Raw genomic sequence first — 22249 nt, 5'->3', positions numbered from 1 at the left:
GCGTGCTCGGGGCGGGGCCGGTGGGGGTGTGGTGGTGAGGGGGGCGTGCTCGGGGCGGGGCCGGTAGGGGTGTGGTGGTGAGGGGGGCGTGCTCGGGGCGGGGCCGGAGGGGCTGTCTGTGCTGATCTCTCCCCGATCCCTCTCCTTGCCCAGAGGACCATGAAGTGGTTTCTCCCCGTCCTGCTCTGCGTGGCTCTCAGCTGTGCCGCAAAGCGAAGGCAGCAGCCGGCAGAATGGGACTACAGATCCGAAGGTAAAACTGCCCCCCCCAGGATCTCAGAGCGGCTTTACTCATTTGGCCCATGGTGGCTGCAGTCACAGGGCTGGGGGCCCAGCCACCGAGCCGCAGCTCCCAGCTGACCCCAAGTCACCTCCATCCCTGTGGACTCTGCCAGGGAGAGGTGGCCGCTAGTTCAGACCAGGACTCCTGGGTCCGTGGAAGCTCTGCCAGTGCCGTGCTGTGTGACTTTGAACCCACTCGTTACCCCTTTGTGCCTCAGTTCCCCCGCTCGATGACAGGGCTGATAACCCTGTGCTCCCTCCCAGGGCTGGGAAGGGGAATGAGCGCATCTGTGCTGTGCTTTGGGATCCCCGGATGGACAGTGCTAGGGACGAGCAATGGACGTGGGAATCATGGTGTCTCTCAGGGAAGTGGCCAAAGCCAGGAGCTGGAGCTGTCATGGTCCTGGGGCCAGGGAGGGGAGGGGCTCTGTGGGCCCGGCAAGCCTTCCCCAGCTCTAGTCGCTGGCTCCAGGTCCCCCAGCAGCTGGGGCTGTCATGGGCCCCATTGCTCCCGTGGGTTTGTCTCCTTCCCAGCTGAGAAGGTGAGCCTGAGGGGATGTGCCAACCTCACCGTGGTCCTGGACAACTGGAAATTCGCCATTGTGACCGAGATCAAGAACCTGCTCCTGTACGACCACCAAACCGTGCTCCCCGACTATGGCAGGTGAGCCGGGGCGCCGGGAGGCTCCGACAGGCAGCTCAACCGCAGGAGCCAGCTGGTACCAGTGCCTGCCGCATGCTGACCAAGCCGACAAGGCTCACCGGGCCTGGGTCCCACTCCAGATGCGGGCCCACGAGAGCGGCGCTTGGGGTGTCTAGTTGCTAATGGACGTGCGTCCAGGCTCCACAGGGCACTGCTGGGGAGACGCTGGGCTGGACCCGGCCAAGGGGGTGGGGTGGGAAGCTCTCAGGGTGCCTTCCCTGGCTATGCCTGACCAGCTAGTGCTGGGGCGGGGGGGGGGCAAGGTCCCCCGTTCTTGCAGGGGGCATGGGGGGGCTATACAACTCTGTGCAGCCTGGGGGGAAGCTCATGCCCTCCCTCACTGTCCCACCATAGGATTAACTCCCTTTCCGAAGCCCTCGATGACCTCTACAAAGAATTCAATGCGCTGAAGGGCCGGCTGGGGGAGCTGAGCACCCGCTTCGAGGGGGTGGAGGCCTTTATGGATGAGATGAACACAAGCAGAGGCCAGACTCCAGCCAAGCCTCCCATCAGGGCCGCCCAGCCAGAGGCTGACAAACCCGTGGCTGCGACCCCAGCAAAGCGCCGCCGGGTCCTGGTCAGGAACAACCGGAAGCCTGTGGAGCAGCCAGGGGATGGGTCTCAGTAGGGACAGCCCCAGCCGCACTCCTCGGGGACCAGAAATGCTGCGGACTTTCCCATGCGTTTAGAAGCTGCATGTGTCTTTCTTTCTTCCCTAAAGAGACATTTCCCCGCAGGTGGCTGCAGCCGGGAGCCGGGCACCTGGGCGTTCCCCAGCCCTCTGGATCAGCACCAACTCCTAAGTGGGGCATGACGTGGCACTTCCCGCTCACTGCCCCGCATCTGCTGTGTCACCAGCAGGGTGGACTCAGGCAGGATCCACTGAATCATGTTCTGGGGGGAGCTCCTGGACCCAGAACTTGGCTCTGAGGAGGGACCCTGCAACCAGGTGTTGTGCCCACAACCGGGACCAGGCAGCAGTGCCATGAGCTGCAGGGAGCGTGGGTCTCTTTGGATCCAGACTTAATCCACCGCTGGCTGTACTGAAGCACACAGTGGGGCTTGTGGGAGGGGAGCTGGAGGGATGGGGGAAGCTGGGATCCCACCTTCTGGCAGGAGAAAGGTGCCCATTGGCTCTGGACGGCACAGCGGGTCAGGTACTTGCCTCTCGCCTGTGGAGTGAGTTTAGGGGGTCTTGGGCTCATCCCTCCCCCCCTGAATTTGCTCACTGCACAAAATAAACCGTGGGGCCAGCTTGGCCCATACTGCTGTGGGACCGGAGTCAGGAGCTGAGAGGGAGCACTGGCCTGGGTGCGTGGGGGAGGCTGGTGGGCACCTGCAAAGCCCAGGCCAGCCAAGCTCACCCTTTGCTTGCACAACCAGGTGAATTCTTTACTAGCTGGATTTGGCTCTCCATGTCCGACAGCTGCATTCCCCTGGGCTCGAGAAGCCCACCTGAAATCAGCCAGGCCTAGCCACGTGTGTGTGCGGGGAAGGGCCTTATGCACAGGCAGCCCTAGGAAACCCGTCAACGGGGTGTGGGACTGGGGCTGCAGGTGCAAGTGATCTGGGCCCAGGCCGTTCTGACAGCCTGTGTTGTGATGTGTGTGGGCGGGAGGGGGGCTTGGCTCAGTCTGCTGGGCTCTAGGGGATACGGTTGAGCCCTTCCTTGATTTTTTTCCCCCAACGGGAGGGAGGGAGGGTGGAGAACCCGCCCCTCGCACCACATGGCTGGCTGCCCCTCCAGCCGCTTGCTCGCGGGTGAGACGCCCTCGTTTCTGGAACATTCAAGTTTTGAGGCAAAACAAACAAACAAAAATCTGGGAAATTAAAGGACCTGCCAGTTCCGCTTGCTTCGTTCCCGCCCCTCCCCGGGAGCCAGACCCCACGAGGGGGGAGACGCGGGGACATCAGGGCCGGCGGAACGCCAAGCTGCCACGTCGCCAACTGTCCCTGATGCGCCGCAGCTGGCTAGCGAGTGATGCAGCCACCCGGCCTGGGGGGAGAGCTGCAGGCGCTGCCCCCCCCCCCCCGCGCCCCCTCAGCCCTTGGGGCTGACAAGCCCCACGGCCTGCATTTCACATTCAACTCGATGAGGTGCAGGAGGCTCAAAACACCAGCATTTTGGAGCCGCGAGAGCAAATCTGGCCTGGGGCCCCAGAGGAAATAGCAGTGTCTGGGCCTTGCTCCAGCCCCTAGTGCAACTAGAGAGGCCTGGGGACGCCACGGGCCAGGGCCCCGCCAATGCCAGCTCGCCCATCACTTCGCCTGGCTGTAATCACAAGCTCCTGCTCTCTCGCTTTCACAAGTATATCTGGCATTCCTTCCCGCTGCGCTGCCCAAGTCCCTTGCGCACGTGGGGCCAGGGCGCAGCAGGGTGGAGTTCATGTACCGTCTTCAAATAAAGACCTTTCTGTTACCGTCACTGCTTTCTCCTGCTGGAATCTTAACCGAAAAGTCAGCAAGCAGCCCCCGGGCCGGCCAGAGGCCAGCACGGCTGTGATCCTGGAGGAGAGACGGCCGCCCCCGCCCTCCTGACGCGTCTCCCGCTGCTACTTACCGCTAGCCCTGCACACTGCACACACCCCTGGGAACGCCAGCCAGACACGAGTGCGTGCTGAGTTGGTTTCAGCCAGGCGATGGCCTGAGCTCTCGCAAGGAACCTTCGGAGACTCCCAGCCCTTTCCCGAGCCGAGTTCTGCCGGCGGAAGGGCCTGGCAGGGGGTTGTCTGGCCTCAGTTCTCGGTTGATGGTTTAAAGCCAGCCAAGGGCAGGCGTCTCCAACTCCTCGTCCCCCTCTTTTGATCCCCACCACAAGCAGTACTAACTGGCCCCCATCTCAGCAGCAAGGCTGGCCCAGGGCTGATCTGGCCAGCCACTCAAGTCCCTTCTCGCTGCTACTGGCTCTTCTCAGGCAGGGTGGCAAGGCGTACAGGAGACCATCACGGCCCTCTCGCTGTGCTGGGGTGAACAGAGGGCTGCCACTTGGCACCCTGCCATCTGCGGATCCCAAATGCTTCACAAAAGGGCAGTGGTGTCATTCCTCCCACTGCAGGGGGGAAACTGAGGCAGGGAAGGGGGTTTCCCTAAAGCTGTACAGCTAGTCTGGTAGAGCTGGGAAGTGGATCCTGGACTCCCAACTCCTAGCCCTATGCCCTCTCCAGGGGTCTGCACTGCCCTCGCTCTCTGCGGCAACTCCAGCCAGCCAGAGCATGTTGGAAACATTCAGCCTGTCCCAGCTCCTAGCCCTGCTCCTGCTGGAGCTAGCCCTGTGCTCCCAGCACAGCTTCCCTGCTTTCAGGGCAACCAATGGCCCCCATCAGGCCAGCCCTCAACCTCCCCTTCCCCTGTGGCAGTCGCTTGGTGCCACCTCGTGGTGCCCCAGAGCTGGGCAACGGGGGTGGGCTGGCATCACCCCCCTGTAGGCAGGTCTCTCTGAAAAGGGGGGTTGATAATGTGGGGCTCACACTGCAGATTTTGTGGAGCTGGGCCTGTCTGAGCCCCATTGCAGGGCAATCAACAGAGCACTGGATCAGTACTGCGGGGAGAGGGGCTGGGAGCCAGGACACCTGGGTTCTCTCCCTTGCTGTGGGAGGGGAGTGGGGTGTAGTGGTCACAGTGCGGGGGGCTGAGAGCCAGAACGCCTGGGTTCTCTCCCTTGCTGTGGGAGGGGAGTGGCGGGCAGGGAGCCAGGACGCCTGGGTTCTCTCCCTTGCTGTGGGAGGGGAGTGGGGTGTAGTGGTCACAGTAGTGGGGGCTGGGAGCCAGGATGCCTGGGTTCTCTCCCTGGCTCTGGGAGGGGAATGGGGCGTAGTGGTTAAGGGGGGGCGGGGCAGGGAGCCAGGACTCCTGGGTTCTCTCCCTGGCTCTGGGAGGGGAGTGGGGCGTAGTGGTTAAGGGGGGGCGGGGCAGGGAGCCAGGACTCCTGGGTTCTCTCCCTGGCTCTGGGAGGGGAGTGGGGGCTGGTGGTTACGCGGGGGGGGGGGAGGGTAGGGAGCCAGGACTCCTGGGTTCTCTCCCTGGCTTTGGGCTTGCAGGAAAATGGGCCGACCCTGGCTGCCCCGCCCCGGGGGGTGTCACAGCGAGCCCCGCCCCCTGCAGCCCTTCCCGCTTTACGGCCTGTCGCAAACACCCCCCCGCCCCATTGCGGCGGCCGTGGAGGGAGCCGTAAAGCGGAGACGCCCCCGCCCCGGTACCTGCGGCCCCGAAGCCCCCGGGCGGCCTGAGGGGGGCGCGGGGCGCAGGTTGGGGGGGGCGCGGGCGCAGGGCCCCTCCCGGGGGGGCAGGAGGTTGGGGGGGGTCGCGGGCGCAGGGCCCCTCCCGGGGGGGCAGGAGGTTGGGGGGGTCGCGGGCGCAGGGCCCCTCCCGGGGGAGCAGGAGGTTGGGGGGGTCGCGGGCGCAGGGCCCCTCCCGGGGGAGCAGGAGGTTGGGGGGGTCGCGGGCGCAGGGCCCCTCCCGGGGGGGCAGGAGGTTGGGGGGAGTCGCGGGCGCAGGGCCCCTCCCGGGGGGGCAGGAGGTTGGGGGGGGTCGCGGGCGCAGGGCCCCTCCCGGGGGGGCAGGAGGTGGGGGGGGGGGTCGTGGGCGCACAGATTTTCTCCCCTCCCCCCCCCATCTGGAACAGTTCCCAGGGGCGGCGTCCCCTTTATGGGGTTTTTGCTTGTTGGCAGCTGGGGCTCCTGGCGGGGGAGGACCCGTTGGGGTGCCCCCCGCAGCGTGGGGGTGGGCGGACATTGCCCCCCCGCGGGAAAGAACCCGGCACGCCTTGGAACAGCGCTGTGCTCTTTGCCTCCCCATCCCCCCATGGGGCTCTGGGCTGGGCTCTGTCAGGCTCCCGCCCTTCCGATAACCGTCTCCGTTCCCTCCCCCCAGGTTGGCACCGGGTGCCCATCCGGCAGGAGGATGGCGCACGTGGGCCACAGGGTGGATTACCTGGCTGGGTTCTGCTGCCCGGTCGGGGGGCTGGCTGCGGGCAAGCCCCGAGTGCTGTGCCATGAGAACGAGATCTACCTCTCCAACGGCAGCGAGTTCGTCTATGTGTATGACCAGGAAGGGAAGGTGCTGAAGGTGAGCACCCAGCCTGCGCCAGGACTGTAGTGATGGGCTGTGGCGTAAAGTAGCCATTCTCCCCCGGGCTGGGCTAGCCCAGGTGCCCACACCCGGGGTAACTCTGCAGCCAAGACAGGCCCCTGGAGAGGGGCTGAAGCCGGACATCAGAAGTGATGTGCTCACATTGAGAGAAGGGAAAACCACAGTACAAGTACATCAGTGCGCACTAAGGATCCACACAGCTGAACGGTGTGGGCAGGGTGGGACACTGCCAACTTATGCCCCCGTTTGCCACACAGTGAGTGCTCTGTAGACATGTTCTCCGCTCCTAGGGGAGCATGGCTGAAGCATCAGTGACTTTCTGTAGCTTCTAGGATTTTTTTCATATCAAGGCACAGGGCAAGGACAAGGACAAACCTTGCCTAAAGCCTGGCTCCAAAGTCCTTAGTGGACTGATTTTCAAAAGTACAGAGTGCCTGTCAAAGTCATTGGGGGTTCTGGGTTCTCAGCACTCGTGAAATTAGGCCACTTGTTTAGGAGCCTAGACACTCAGGTTTGAAAATCTTGGACATAGTTCCTGCCACCAATGACTAGCAAGCTGGCCTCTTCCATCTGTTTTCACAAGTCTAGCTTCATGTGTGTCCAGTTTAGCAGAGTTTGGGTTTCAAACTATCAGTGAAATATTAGTCTGGCTTCAAATAACCTTTTCATTGGCAAATAAAGGGTGCTCTTTGACCTTTTCCCTCGTTTCCTAGGACAAACCGTTTAATTAAATTATTGAAAGATTTTTTTCCTTTTTTCAACAAGATGACGGTTTTTGAGTTTTGTGCGCCATTGATTTTTCCCTTTTCTTTGCTGTGATAAGCAGCAGCCTTAGCATCCTGTTAGACATGTCATCTTTTTTAATTTATTCTTTTTATCATTTCTAAGGAAGCCATCAGTGAGATACCAGGATTAGCCTCCTACATGTTTTCTTTCTTTCTCAAGGAAGTAGGTCATCTCTGGGTTTTGAATTTTTCTTTTTTCTATCCTCAGCTAGCATAAAACACTGAATGTTTGCTTTGAATTTGTTTGTGTGTGTGTATGTATGTAAGTACAAATGACACTCTTTCAATCCGGCGATAATGATCTTCTATTTCTATAGCACCATTTGTCCCAAAACACTGTACAAGCTACAACTGCTTCCATCATGGGAGCAGTGCAGCCACCTCTGGGGTGAAATGTCACGTGCTTACAGCACAGAGCAGCAACTACACAACCGTTTAGACTGGCAGTGAAGAATGCCATGCCATGTCTTAAAATGATTGTTTTGAATTTAGAAGTACACATGCAATATTGCCCATTAATGGTTTTACTCCTGGCAATTAATATATTCAGAAAATGGCTGTTTTAACTTGCACTTGTTCTATATGTGCATCCTCAGCAGCAGAAAATATGGTCTAACTAATGTTTCCTTTATTCATGTGAGAGATGTTTGCTCATAGGAAGGTTGCAAATGTTTTTGTTGAATGGCTAGTTTTGACATGCCTGCAGTCACACATGTATGTTCTCACATAGCATCACTTGTCCAAGAGCATGTACAGAATGCTGAGCATAACTCGGTACCTCATGCAGCTCTGGCTGGTTATCACCCCATCCGTACTTGTATACGGTTCTCGAGTAAGCACTGGGGAGACTCGAGAGGCCAGATTCTCCATCAGTGTAAGTGGCATCGTTCCGTTGATGTTTCGCAGGTCTTGTCTTTACACACTACAGCGGTGGTGCTGGATCTGTGGCTGCTTAAGGGGAGGCGGGATTGTGATAGCTGGCATTGGCTAGGTGGCCCCAATGCCGTTTGTTTCTGTTTGGTGCTACTCTGATAGGTTGTGTCCCCGTGGTGAGCTCTTGCAGGAGCAGCTGGGAAGCTGCTTAAAAACCAGGAGCAACCTTTCCCCCAGCCTCCCTCATTGCTGCATGAAACTGACATTCTCTTTCCCTTTTTGATATCCAGGCCATCTACAGGTTTCCCGATCAAGTTTGGCATGTGGAACTCCTCCCCCTTCGTAGGCAGCTCTACATCCTGTGTGCCGGAAATGGCATTTACTGTGTATCCCTGGACCAGCAGAGCAGGTGAGACTTGGGACGCAGCCTGGCAGGGACAATGAAGTTTCTCTCTGCTCGTTAAAGTCCTAACGAGAGTAGCAGGTGGTTTAATGACACATGCTTCCAGCGCTGTGCAGCGAGACCTGGTTGGAGTCTAGGGGTCATCCTGAAGGTTGGTGGTCTCCAAGCATTCCCGACCCCAAGATTTCCATATGACCATCTTCACATTCCTCCTGTTTGCCCCCACCTGCTGTGTGGTTACCCCATGTCCTGAAGGAACTGCAGCGGTGTTTACATTTCAGAGGGGAAACACCTGCTTTTCTGAGTCACCCTAAAAGAACCAAACCCCTGGCAGCACAGTGTCTCCCGATGCCCTGCCCATGCGGTGTGCTCTCTACCATGCTATGCTGCTAGTCTGCCTCACTTACTCATGATAAGTGGTGGGGATGCCCCCCCCCTTCCCGTGATCCATGGGGAGCTGATGGGGCAGAGGGTTGGCCCTCCCAATGGGGCTGCCCTTCTGGTGTGAGGGTGTCTGCTTGCTTCAAGGCGTGTTTGTAAAAATCCATTAAAAAAAACAAAAAAGGCTCAGCTCCCAGGCTGGTTTTGCACTGTCCCCGCAGTAAATCTCATCCACATGTCAGACCCCCGGTCCATTGAGAGTGGTGACTTGCATCTTGCATTGCTTGGTTCCTGGTGCTTCAAAGGCAGCCCAGCCCTGCTCCTAGCCCCCTGTGCAGTGCTATGTGTTGGGAGAAGGGAAAATCTATCTAACTCCACCAGGGGTCAGCTCGAAGCACAAGATCATGGTTCCCCTTATGTTAGCCAGTCCCCTTAGGTTAGCTGGTTCGCAGTTTGTGTGATTGATTAGACGTTAAAGTCCTAAGGCTGTGTGACTAGACCAGTACCGCCCATGCAGACAGCCTTGTGTCTGGCATCTGTGCTTCATCCTTTCAGCATGCATGCATCCAACAGCCACTCGTGTTGTGGGATAGCAGAGGAGTGGGATGGCGGGGTCAGGTGCCCTCCATCACGTCCTCATGCACCCATAAGTTACTGAAAGGGTTAAGGCTTTCCAAACCACACATCCCTCCGGAGCATTGGCTCTTCCTGCTCTCTCCAGATCACCGCACCCAATGCAGTTCCTTGAAGCGGATGCTCCTTTTGTAAGCTTGTCTGTAAGTGCGGGGGCGAGAGGCGAGCTAAGGAAGCGCTGACTTTGCCCTATGGCTTGACTGAAAGCTTTTCCCTGTTTGCTTGAAGGTTAATGAAGCAGACTGATGGCGGTGATGGCAAAGAGGACGCTTGCCCTTCCAGCGTCTTCCCCATAGACTCAGACGCCTGCATCATCCCAGACGTCACGCTGTGCACCTTCAATCTGCTGACCGATGTTCTTGTCACCCTGTCCCAGGCTCAGGGCCAGTGGTGGATGAAACTCCATGTGCTTCTGGACCCCGATCAGGAGAGCCAGCCATGCCGGCAAATCAGCCAGGTGGGATTCTCCACCTGCGACCAAACTGGAGACGACGGGGATGCGCTGACCTCGCGCTTCCTTCCTGTCTTGTGCTGTGCATCTGCGCCAGGCACAGCCGGGCCCGGGGAGGGCCTGTGGTGCTCGGGGGGGTTCACGCTGGAGGAGCCCCTCTTCAGCCTGCTCTTTGGCATAGACGCTGCCATGCTTGACTCTCCCATGATTCTCTGTGGCTTCCCGGACGGGCAGCTGTGCAGCGTGCCGCTGAAGGCCCTCAATGCGTCTGAAGCCGTTGATGCCTGCAGTGAGGTTGCAGGCCAGGCTCCGCCTGTGAAGATCCTTCACCATCTGGAAGAGCCTGTTGTCTTCATTGGAGCCTTGAGAACAGAACACAAAGCCCTGGACGATCCCGATGACCAGCAGCTGTTTGGAGACTCAGGTTGCGACTGCGTTGTGGTGGTCGGGCACTACGGCAAGATGGTGGCCATGAAGGCAGAGCGGGGAGAAGAGGCCAAGGTCCCAGAGGTCAGGGAGTACTACCTGCAAGGGCCCATCCTGTGCGCTGCATGTGGTGGTGGCAGCCGGATGTATTACAGCACACATTCGGACATCTCCGCGGTCGACCTGGATTGGGTCAGCAACGCGTCCGACCCCGAGAGCATAGATAACACTGCATACGTCCTGCCTCCCGTTCTGTCTCCAGCCAGTTTAAGTATCTGTAGCGTTGTGGCGCTTTCCTTGTCTTCTCGGGCCTCAGAAGGTACTGCCAGCAGTAAAAAAATTGTCATTCTTGGGGCTGAAATAGGCAGGAATAGCTTTGTCCTAACTGCGTATTCCCGTTTCTGCCTCTCCACCATTCCTCGTTAAAGGTCCGGCTTCCATTGGCTCACCCTCGTTATTGTAAGTTGTTTACATCAAGCATGCCGAGCCAGGAATTGGACGGGAGAGGCAATGTCATGTATGTTCAGAGATCAACTCCCCATGTGGCTGTCTTTGTGGTGTCCCTTGTGTGGGTGTCTCTCCCACCTTGGAGCAGTAGGCAGTGTGGTCACGGTCGGAAAGGTTGTGCTCTCTATAAAGAGGACCTGGGGCTGCTGTGTCTGTGTCAGAGGTAGGATCCTGCGTGGAGTGGCGCTGGGGGCAAGTCCAAATCGACCTAAGCGAAAAGCTTCCCCAAAGGCAATTTACAAACACCGTGGCTGGCTGGACAAAGGGCTCCGCAGTGAAGAGCTCCAGACACAGCCGTTCAGAGTCCGTAAGCTCCTTTCCTTCTTCTGCCTGACAGCTCTGTGTCCGTCCGTTGCTTCCCAGTGAGGGCTGGGGAAGCAGGTGTGTTGCCTTCTCAGAGTCGGGTGCTTTTGTAGACCCAGGCCTGAGCAGCATTCTGGGGACAGTCCAAAGTGCTCTGGTTCCCGCTGCTCTCTGCCGTGCATAGAGATGGGGGCAGAGGAGGAGCTAGGGAGCCCTGTTAGCTCTTACCTGAGCCCCATAATCTGGTGGCTTTGTGAACACATGGGCACTAAAGAATCGGCAAGAGGGTAAGGTGGCATTTGCCAAAGCAAACGTCCAAAGCATGAACAAGTGGGGCAAGGCAATGCGCTGCTGGCACCTCTGCAGAATTCGGGGAGCAGCCCGCACCAACAGCAGTTAGTTGTACACGTAGCCTGAGCGTGTCTCCTGATCACAGAGGGCTCCTGCATGGAAACAGGCTCTTTGCATCCTCGCGGCACGTGTGCTCCTGCTGCGTATTCTGCAGCTGATGTCGTTGTCCTGACATGCCGCCCGGCTCTTGACGTCACGGCTAGCTGGAGCATTCTGGGACTCTGGGCAGGGAAGGAGCAGTGGGCAGCATGGAGCCACTTCCCGTGCATGTGTCCCTGGTAATAGAGCAAGTGAGGGAAGGGGCAGGAGCAGAGAGAGTGCATCCCACCTGCAGGAAGCTGCCCTGCAGGAACTGCCTGCAGGGGGTGGTGGCTCGGGGTGCACTCTTTGTGGGCATGCCGTGTAACATTCTGTGTATTTGGTTTCCCGTTGTAGCCCGTCGACAGTCATTCGCAGTCTGTGTCTACTGCTCTCCAAATTCCTGTTGTAGGACACCTGGTATTTTGGGGTGGCCCTGGATATGGGTGGGAGGGGGTGAGCCTGCAGTAATGACATTATGATGAGAGAAGTAGCTCCCCATTCCCCAAACTGCTCCTGGAAGGGAATGCCTCGTTATGTAGGGACGCTAATCGGACACTCCTCGGCAGAGTTACACCCACAGCCCTGTATGCAAAAGGCGTTTGCCTCCTCACACCACAGCTTCCCCTCCGAGCTGGCTTGTTGAGGTGGTACAGTCTGTGCGCCCCAGGCAGGGCTGTGCAGTTGTCCCTGCAGACTTCAGGGGGAATGGCTCCTCTCTCTCAGGGCTGGGTGCAGGGCCCAGCCAGAATGACTGACATCCCACCCGTCTGTCTTCGCTTCCTTGGCTGTCCGCCGCTGCTCCCTAGTTGCATCGAGGAGCTGTGTGTGATGTCCTAGTCTGTTTGCTGACAGCTAACCTGGTTCTCTCCACATGTGTATGCCTCTCAGGTGACTCGGAGCTGTTGGCTCTGTCTGCTAAAGGCCGACTGATGAGCTGTGACTTATGCAGTCCTGATGACCCCCATCCCATCAGGCTGACCCCAGAAAAAGCTGGCCAAAGGATAAAGGAACTGCTGTCTGGGATAGGCAATGTCTCGGAGAGGTAAAGGGCAGCGCGCTAATGGGTGTGAGTGGGCTGTTCGTTGGTGAGCTCCTAGGTTTTATTGGAAGTGAACTAGATTCTCCTGCCTCACTCCTAGCTCAGAGGTTAGCAGTAAAGTGCTTTTATTAGTTGGCTGCAGTGCTCAAACATTTGCCTTTCCTGAGTGATTCGGTCCCGTCGAGACAGCCTGGGAGGAAGCCCCCAGCCCCGTGGGATAATAAAAGCCTTGTTTACAGCCGGTGCTGTTTGCTGCCCTTTTCCCTTCAAACCAGAGAGCTCTTGTTTGCTGAGAATGGCATGTTGCTTACAGCCTCTGCAACAGAAGGTGGGAGGGCAAGATGCCAGTCACTCCCAAGCATCCCAAAGTGGATGACCATTTCGGGATCCCGTGCAGGGCAGATGTGTGCCTTAGGCCTGGACGTTCATCTGTGCCTTGTTTTAAACCAGTCTCTCTCCTTGGGGTTTGTGTATCTTTGTTTCCTAGAGCTCCAGGTACACGCCTTGGTTGTGAGCTGCTTTTGTAGCCGCCACAGCTTTTGGTGCTGCTGTCTCTTGCAGCCACGGCTGAAATCAGGAGCCTTCCTGGGCAAGCGACTGGGAGTGGGATCACACAGCCTCCGTCTGCGTTAGCCTGGGTCAGCTCAGTTGATCTGGTGTCGCATGTGAAAGGGGGCGATTGGGGCACCAAATCCTTGTGAGCAGCAATGCTGTGGCTGGCCAGGTCCCAGGAGGGTTCTAGGGCTGACGGGGCACTTGGCCTGCCCAGTGCTCTTGGCTGTTGACGTTCCAGAGCAGTGGTGCCCGGGGGAGTTTAGAAGCGCTCATGAAATGATCCATGGAAGTTTGGCTTCTCCACCTTAGTGTGAGTGCCACTTGCCCTGGGTGTGTGTAGCCTTGCGTGCTAGCCTTTGGCCATGTCGCGTGGCTGGGTTTCTGATTCGTTAGCTCTATGTGTCCCAAAGCCATTACCTCTGTGGGAAGTGAGCTCTCTTCTCCCCCTGCTCCCCACAGAGTTTCTTTCCTGAAAAAGGCCGTGGACCAGAAGAACCGAGCGCTGACGAGCCTGAACCAGGTGCTGAATGTGAGTGCTGCGTTACTGTCCAACCAAGATGGCCGGAAGCCCGTCACTTGCACAGTTACCGCCAGCTGGAGCCGCCTGCTGCTTCGAGATACCTGGACCGTCTCCTGCGTGTTGGAGAACTCAAGCGAATGCAGCCTGGAGCAAGGCTGGACCCTCTGTGTTCAGCTGTTCACGAGCTCCTGTGCCTTCGACGAAGAGTCTGCTGATTCGGCCACCACGTTCACCTTTCCAGTCGACCAGCTCCTCCCTGGGAGCAAGAGGGAGGTGACGCTGCCGCTCGGCTCAGCCGAAGGCACCAAGTTGGAGCTGCCTCTGACCATCTCCTGTGCTCTCTTCTACAGCCTGCGAGAGATTCTCGACAGTGCGTCAGACTCCTATGAGTCACTGGACGACCTGCTTCCTGATGACTCTCCTGGCCTTTCCCCAGACAAAGAAGGGATCTGCCTGCCCCTGAGCGAATGCACCATCGACATCTTGCAGTGCCTTCGTCTGGATGACAGCACGGTGCCTGGAGCCCCTCCTTCCATCGCCGCCCTGTCAGACCCGGTGGAGACCTTCCTGAAAGTATCCAGGGTGCAGTCTGACCCCAGCAGCACGGAAGTCAGTGACCAGCTGCTTCCCAAGGTGCCGGACGCCCTAGGAGATGAGTGTCTGGCCCCATCAGTGGCTTCTATCAAGGTGTCGTTGGAGCTGGTGAAAAATGCATTGAAGAGCTTCTGTGAAGGTTGGTAATTCTCCTGGGTGGTTATTGATCCCTAGCGAGTGGCTGGCCAGTCGTAGTGCGTTTCTGTCCAGGCAGCATTGTCCTGGGGTGGATTTGCTGCAGTCATTCCCCCTGCGGGGCTGGGCTCTCTGATCGCTTTCCAGAAGTCATTCACTTCGGACACTCAGACGCTCTTTGATTTGTCTTGTTTCCAGGGTGTAGCTCTTTGGGGGCTGCTTGGCCACAGATAACGAATGTTGAGGCTTGTGGGAGCTTTGTGGCTGGCCTGCCTGGGTGTTTAAATACCATCTTTGCGGATCAGATGAGGGTTGCCCAAGTCGTGCTCTGTCCTAGCTGTGTCTGCAGCGAGAAGCCCAGACCCAGGCCAGCTGCCTGGCACTGCAGATGCTTTTTGCTAATTCTTGACTATCATAAACCAGGATTTTGTGCCCCATCCCCCAGGATCCTGCCTGGGCATGACCCCCTGGATCATGAGCTTGTGACATAGCATTCCCTTGCATTGGACTTGTGCAGCACGGCCACTGCTGTGCAATCTGGCAGGAGAGAGCCATCGACGGAGCTAACCTTTGTGTGGGGACTGGCCTCTCTGGGCAGAAGGAGCCACAGCCACATACTGGGCCAAGGAGGGTTTCTGTGTGTAAACGCTCTTGGTCCATGTCTGCCACTCCGAGCTGTGAGGGCTAGGAACGTGGTCAGTCCCGACAGACACCCATGGACATGTACTAGCCCCACCAGTCTGGAAACCAGGGGCTGGAATTCCATTCCTGCTGCCCCTCCTGGAGCCCATCCAGACCTGCTGTAGTGGGTGGCATCTCTTCTTGGCCAGTACGTGGGGTCACCACCCCTCTCCATGGGGAAGAGCAGGTGGTCTGTCTCCTGCTGGGCTGTCGGCTATGCCAGGACTCACCCTCTCCTTTGTGTTAGTCTCTCTAAGTGGCTGTGGGTGAAGGCACCGTTGGAGTAACCTAGAGCTGTGTCCGAGCGGAGTGGGTAGGAGATGGACAGTGGGTTTCAACGTGGGTGAGGGTGAAGGAACTGGACAGTGTGTGTCCAGGTGTGATGCAGACCTTGCCTACACAGCTCTGCCAATGTGCTTCCCGCTCTGGCTTCCTGAGCAGGGTCCGTCCGTCATGCCAGTTCGTGGAGCGCAGCAGCGTGATTGGAGCATTCGCTCCGGTGGCGCAGTTAGCCAGAGCTGAGCACTGATCTCAGAGAAGTGAAAATCGGCCTGGGGTGGCGTTAACCCCACCATACTCCTGTGGCTGGCACACGGGCGCCTCCCCCTGGCTGCCTCTGTCACATACCCTCCCTGTTCTGCGCAAGAGAGACCTTCGGTTCTCTCACGGGGCAGTGGGAACCCCTAGCCACAGGGCAGCCACTCAGCTGTGGGAGGGGAAGTGTATAACAGAGCGAACGTTCTGGGGCCACACACAACCAGCCCTCGTGGCAGCTCCTTTGTGTCTGCGGCTCCCCTTCCCCTGGGAGAACGGATGGGAAAGATCTGCCTCTGACAGACGGGAGCAGCTGCAAGGGCCCAGCCCCTGCTCCGTGGTACTACCCCGTCTGTCCTGCTGAGAACTGCTCAGGTGGGCACCAGCCCTGCTTTCTCCTTTGCTCCTGTGGACATCCTGCAGCACGGTTTGGGGGCTTGTTTCCTGGAGGCCTTGACTCCCTCCCTTCACGTGACGTGTGTGGCCGCCCTCCCTCATGCCACAGGAGCGTGGCAGGGTGCACGGGGGAGTCCTGCTCTGAGGCAGCGTTCCTCTCGAGTGGGCTCCCTTAGCGTGACTAACGTGACAGCGGTGTGGGGGGGGCGCCAGGCTCGTGCTTGGAGAGACCTCAGCTGCCACTGCGGAGGGGAGCATGTGCAGCCACCTGACCGGCTCTGCTTTCTCTCCTCTTTCCCCCAGGAGCCCCGCTCTGCTGCGCTGCTCTGCAGTGGCTGCTGGCGGAGAACACTGCGGCCGCGGCTCTGAGGGGCCAGGATGTGTCGGCAGTGCGGGGCCTGGCCCCACATGGAGGCGAGGTGCAGCTGCTCGTCCGAGAGGCAAGGAATGGGTTAGCTCTGCAGGGAAACAGCCCCCGACCCACCCCATGAAGAGCCAGCTTCTGCTCCAGAGTCCCGTGGCAAGGGACTAGCCAGTGGCAAGCTGGGGGCCTGGCTCTGCGTGTGGAGACCCGGAGGGAACCACTGCTGTGGGGAGGGAAGGAAGGGTCTAGGTCCCTTCATCGTCCAAGGCTTGACAAAGCCCAGGATCAGCTCCCCAGTGCTGACCCCCCTCTCTCACACTCCATGCTACCCCCATTGGTCATGTCTCCCAGGGCTGGGTGCCCAAGCCCATGGGCATCAAGGGCTGCACTCGTGGGGGGTCAATGAGAAGCCGCATGCCACTGGCTGCATTGCTGGGTTTGGGGATCTGGTGTGCTAATGGTTGAAAGCCCGACTGGCTGGTTCCCCCTCCTTTGCCCCCCCGGGTTCTTCAAAGGCTTGTGCCATCCCCCTGCCACCTATGGGAGTGGGGCGTGGCCAGGGGTCAGCTGAGTTCCTGGCTTTTCAGACCCGAAGGGGGGACAGCTCCTTGTCAACGGGATTGTCTTTTGGGTAAGGAACGAGATCAGGAACCAGTTCCCAGCCCTGCTCTCTCTGTGTCTGTTCAGCCATCCTTCAAATCTGTCCGTGGCCTTATCTGGCCCTCACCCCTGTGGTGCCTGCACTGCCCAGCCCTGCCAGGTAGGTGGGCGCCTTGGCCAAGCTTACACAGACGCCTGGCAGAGCAGGGCACTGTCCAGGTCCCAGTGGGATGCCTTAAAATCCACGACCTCCTTTCTGCCTGTGGGGCTGACTATCGCTCCCAGCCTGGTCTGAGGCTACGTCCCTTCATGTCTGAGGAGTTCAGATGCCAGGCACTGAGCTAGAAAGTGAATGGAGCCAGCAGCTCTGAGGGGGCTGCTTCTCCGTGCCTTCCTCCGGCGCTCCCTTCCCCAGTCTGGCTGCTGTTGCCAGTACTGGTCTGAATAAGAACTTCTCTTCCGCTCAGCCCAGCTGCTCATTCCTGGTCCTGCTGAGTTGCCATAACTTGGGCTTGATCCCTGTCCCTGATGGCCCTGATTCGGCGTCATGACTTGGCTGCAGGATCCAGGGTGTCAGGAAGCAGCAAAGCTTGAGTTGTAGCTGCTCATCAGGCTCTCCGTGTTTTGCTAATTCTGCAAAGTGAGGGGAAATGTGGCTGGATGCTGGTTTAAGTCTGATCTGCTTCAGCTTTTCCCTTAATGCGAAAATCCTTCTCTACGTGCAAAAGAAAAAACTAATTGCAAACCGGCTCTCCTGCCATGGCCGGTTAACCCTCCAGTGAGAGAGCCCCAGCTGGCCATGTGCTGGCAATGACCTGGTTCAAGTTGCCTCATGCATGAGAGCGTTAATATTGCCAATGTGATTAGTGCCAGCATTAATTCTGCTCAGGCTAAGCCTCCCGGATTAAATCCTTCGGGGAATGGCCATCGAATCCTCTCGGTCCGCCACCGAACAAGGCTGGAGCCTGCTGTCCTACTGCGGTACTGCTGCTTCTGGGTCCCACGCTGGTTCCAGTCCAAACCCATGAGTTCGATGGGTCTCTGCGCTTACCTAGGCCCCCCGTGCAGTCTCGGTTCAGGAGACTGAATGATCTTTTACTTCTGAGGTTGTTGGCTGGGCCAGGGCAGCCTGGCTGGGGGAATTGTCCCCCTCTTTTGCTGTCCTGAGCCTGGAGGTGTTCTAGTGTAGATGAGCGGGTAGGGGCCAGGAATGAATGCCCCATGCTGCTGCCTCTAGAGCACAGATGTCTCTGGCTGTTGGGATCCGCATCTAACCCTCCTCCATCCACAGCTGTGCTGTCGGGCCTGAGGGGGTACCCCAGGGGTCTGCCCTCCACCCACCCCCCTGCACAGACAACCCCTGTGGCTTGACAATGTTTGCAGTAAGGATCTCCTCTCTCTTGCAGGTGGCCGTGAACAATCTCTGCCCAGCGGGCCCAATCCAGGCCGTGGAGATCCTGATCCAGAGCCCTTCTCTGGCAGATATGTGCAGAGTGCATCAAGCCGTGATCCGGCGCATCCAGGTGCAGATCCCACCCCCAGACAGAGAGGGGGCTTACGCTTGCAGCAGCTGCCCCAGCCTGGCTGGGAACGCTGCTCAGAGCTGCCCCTTGCAGAGAGACAGGCTACTGCAGCCTGTCCTGGGCATTGTTTGAGCCACCTTTATTTCTGGGGTCATTTAGCTGGGAATGAGCTTTGCCTCTGTCACTCCATTGGCCTGGTTCTGAGCTAATTTGGGGTCCCTGTGTCCCCCAGCCCTTCAGCTCTCTGGAGCTGCTTCTTCTGACCCTCATCGCCTGGGCCCATCCTACCCCCTCCTTGCCTGTGCTGGTTGCACCCAGGATGTGCTTGCTCCAGCTGGTCCCAGTGGGCAGCATGAATGGCTGCGCTGACCAGCCAGCAGTCCTTCCCAAGCCTGCATGGCTATTACATGGTAATCCCAGGCCCCGAGCATGCTGGGATGGGATGCCTGCCGCATTCCCCACCAGCGTGGCCCCAGAACTGACTCCAGCCTGCCGCTTGCCAGTGGCGTTGCTGCGTACGCTACTGTGCATGGCTTCTCCTTGCCCACAGTGCAGCCGCTGCTCCTCCTGCCAGGGCTTTAGAGCCAAGGAACTGCGCTGCCTGCAGCTGGGACCAGCCGGCAGATCTAGGGCTGCTGCCTCCTTGTGCTGTGCAGGGGAAGGCGCTGAGCATGGGCAAAGGCAGAGCTACCTTAGCCCCGGGGTCAGCGGGGCCCCTAATGCAGTTTGGGTTAGAGCAGTTGCTTTAAATGGGATCTCTCTGGCACCACCCTGTGGCAGAACTGTACAGTGCAGCTTGAAATCAGCGGGGCAGTAGCCGGGGAATGCATGATTGGGCTGGCCCTGGCTCACACGCTCCCCATCCCTGGAGGCCAGGCTAGAAGCCGCTGGAGGCTGTAGCCGCCTGAACCGAGAGTGGGCTGTGCTAAGGGCAATGACTAAATGGAGCAGGGCACCTGTAGCCACCAGGGGAGCCAGCTTCCTTCCACAAGCTGCACCAGATAATCAGCAGTTCCTAGCGTGGTGCGGAGCATTGCAGCCCTGGCTAAAGGGGAACATGGGAAATGAGGGTGTGGCTGGAGCAGAGCAGGGCAACTGCAGAGTGTGCCAAGGTCTGTCCTGTGCCAGAGGTCCTGCATGCCAATCGAGGCAGCAAGGAATACCCAGCCCCTGTGGGCGGAGCAGCAGCCAAGGGTGTCAGTCAGTGGGGAGTGCTGTGGCCTGGAAAGCCCAGAAGCTGAAGCAGGAAAGAAGCAGAAATGGGAGTGGGAGTGCTGCAGTGCTTTCAGACCTATGCTGGGTGGGTGGGGGAGTGTTTCAAAGGCTGTTGCACTGAGGCTGGGAATGGCTGCTAGGAACATCAGGCCAACCCTGGGCAGGTAGAGTCCCAAAAAGACGGGTGCTGGAGCAGGAGCAGTACCTGGGGGCTGGCTGAACTCCAGCCACCTGGAGGACAGGAGCCGTTGGTTAGGCGGCTCAGTGCCGTAGCCATGCCCGAGGTGTCTGGCCTAGCGAGGCTCCCTCCCTTGGGAAGCGTTGGCTAGGGGAAACCTAGAGTGCACCGTAAAAGCAGCTCCCTCTAATGCCACATTCTCTGTTCTGAAGCAGACTCTGGTGCTGGAGCAGGCGGCCCAGGGCTCCGGTCCCCCTGACCTCCGCATGCAGTATCTGCGCCAGATCCAAGCCAATCACGAGGTAGGCCGCGTGCCATGTTTGGGGGGGGGGGTAATCTGTGCATTGTGCGAGTGCATGCATGTAACTGCAGAGTGGGGCAGAACGCCCGTCTCCCAGACTGCGGGGCATGAAACTCCGAGCCCGGGCACCGACTGGAGCCCTGCCGTGTGCCCACGCAGGCGGGGCTCCTTGCTATTGGACAGCAAAGCCAGAGGCTGAGAGACAGCAGACTGGCGCAGGCTTCCAGGCCCAGAGCGGCGTGGTCCCGTGGAGAGCTTAGCTCCCGGCAGCCAGGAGGCAGCAGGGGTGGGGGTGTTCGCCAGGATGCCGGTGGGCTCTCTTCAGGACATGCCATGAGGTCTGTAAGTTGCCCCTGACATTTGCAGCTGGGCCCTGGTATGGCTGCAGGACTCCTGTGTGGAGGGGCCAGGGCCTGGCAGGCAGCAACAGATCCAGCCTTCCTAACCCCTCTCCTCTCTGCCTGGCAGATGCTGCTAAAGGACGTGCAGTCCCTGCGGGACCGTCTGTGCCTCGGAGACGAAGCGAGTGCGACGGCGGAAAAGCTCCTGCGTGTCTACAGGCAGCTGCGCAACCCCAGCCTCATCCTCCTGTGAGCACGGGGCCGGCCTTAGACTCCGGGGCCGGCGAGCTCCACGCCGGGCTCGATGTAGTGCTCATTTGGGTCCAGAGCGGAGGGCAGAGCCAAGCGTGCTCGTTAACCCAGCCAGGACTGGGGAGAGGATTCTGCAAGGAGGAGGATTTGGGGAGGGTGGGGAGGGGGTGCTGGCAGTGCAGGTCCCCCCCATGAGGGGGGAGCTCTTGCCTTATATGCCCGAGGCTGAGATCAGGAGTGTTGTGTGTGTTTTGTGGATGTGTTTTAAGCAGCGTGGGGGAGTTCCCAGGGCCCTGGACACCTGCCCACCCCGCGCAGAGCACCTCGCTGAGGTGGGCGTGGAGGCAGGGCTGACCTGCCCCCAGCTGCCCCCTGGCGCTGAGCTCGCTGAGCTGTGTTGTGTGTGGCTGGCTCCCCGGCGCAGCAGCCAGAGTAGGTGGTGTGTTTGGGATCGTACTAGACGTGTTAGTTTAGCTTCTCTCTCGTTCCAATGGCCATGACTTTGCTGTGCACAGAGGCGGGAGTCGGCTCCCTGGCCGGGCGCTCGGATCTGCACGGTGCTTTCCGGCTGGTTCCCCTCCCACAAGGGCTACGCCTCCCTACCCAGCGTCTCGCTTTCAGGGTGCCATGTGAATAACGGGCTCACCGGGGTTCCCACCCCCAGCCTGGGGCTCCTTTTTCTACCGGCGGGTTTGGGTAGCTGTCATTTCTAGAAAGGATCTGCTGCGTGGCTCTGTGGTGGCGGGTTCCTCCCGCTCGCCGTGCTGCGGCAAGCCAGCATGTCCCCGTGTTCGTAAATCTGTCGTGTGCCATTGAAAATGACCCTTTGCCGCTCCGCTGGTGCCAGTCTCCGTTCCTTTCCGTCGCAGCTGCCTCCTTCCCCCTCGGCGCCCTGCTGCGCTCGCTCCCTCCGAAGCGCCTTGCCCGCGCCATGCTGGCAGCAGGGCCCAGTGGACAGTTCCCCAGCACACGGGCTGAGCAGCGCGCCCTCTGCTGGCCGCGAGCACTGAGTGCGTTGACTCTCCGCGAGCAGCCTTTGCCCCCGGACCTGGCGCCCGAAGGAAGCTGCGGGAGGGGAGAAAAGCTAAGGCCTGGGTTCGAATCCTTTGCTGGCTCACACCATGTCCCCAGCCTGCTATGCAGCGTGGTACCCTTTGGTACTCCCAGGGCAGGGGTGCGGAGGGCCCATGCTGGCATGGCAGGGATGTTTGAGGCTGCTCAGCGAGCAATGGAGTGATTGCTCTGCACCTGCCAGACAAAGCCTGGCGCTGCCAGGGCTTGGCTCCCTCCCCTGAGCACCAGATCCTCTCGGAGAACAAAGCGAGCCTGGCAGGAGTGAGGTGTTACCCACTTCACTGCCACTGGCTGGCACTGTCTGACCCAGCATCCCAGGGCTTCCCAACCCTGCAGCCTTGGTGTGGGCAAGAGAGGCGTCATGGAAAGGGCTAACTGGGCCCAGGGTGTTCCTGGTTCGAGGGGGTGGGAGCTGCAGATGGTCTGTCCCTGCTGAGGGCTGGCTGGTGCCTGGCTCGGACAGCTGGTCTGTGGGAACCTCCCATGCCCCTTGGCTAAGAAAAGGAGTGCTGGAGCCCGCTGCCCTGGCCCCGGAGTCCCAGTGGCCTCAAACTAACACTCCCCCACGTGCGCGCACTCCTTCCTCCTGCGCCTCACCTCTGAGCACAGTGCCTGGCCCTAGTGCCCCTCCCGTGGCTCACGCCCCTTTCTGTTGCCAGCGTGAGAACTTTGTTCTGCAG

At 59.2% G+C, this 22249-nt stretch overlaps 1 protein-coding gene across 6 annotated transcripts; it reads left to right on the top strand.

Annotated features, from left to right (window-relative positions):
* Positions 1-5120: 5120 nt before the first annotated feature.
* Positions 5121-21330, top strand: FAAP100 (FA core complex associated protein 100). Of its 6 annotated transcripts, none has more exons than XM_077833024.1 (10): positions 5121-5177; positions 5855-6049; positions 8022-8140; positions 9377-10344; positions 12156-12309; positions 13321-14114; positions 16025-16161; positions 18092-18208; positions 19814-19903; positions 20371-21330. In XM_077833024.1, the coding sequence occupies exons 2-10, from the start codon at positions 5885-5887 to the stop codon at positions 20494-20496; spliced, it is 2670 nt and encodes an 889-aa protein (XP_077689150.1). In that variant the 5' UTR covers positions 5121-5177; positions 5855-5884; the 3' UTR covers positions 20497-21330. The 6 variants fall into 6 exon arrangements, 4 of the variants coding, with proteins under 4 accessions (XP_077689150.1, XP_077689152.1, XP_077689148.1 ...); XM_077833026.1 differs by having other exon boundaries at positions 5166-5229; XM_077833022.1 differs by lacking the exon at positions 5121-5177 and having other exon boundaries at positions 5610-6049.
* Positions 21331-22249: the final 919 nt, after the last annotated feature.

The sequence above is a fragment of the Eretmochelys imbricata genome, chromosome 14 (genome assembly GCF_965152235.1).
Source record: "Eretmochelys imbricata isolate rEreImb1 chromosome 14, rEreImb1.hap1, whole genome shotgun sequence".
Taxonomy (NCBI): domain Eukaryota; kingdom Metazoa; phylum Chordata; order Testudines; family Cheloniidae; genus Eretmochelys; species Eretmochelys imbricata.
Note: the sequence above shows the minus strand (reverse complement) of the source record. Positions and strands in the feature narration are given on the sequence as shown.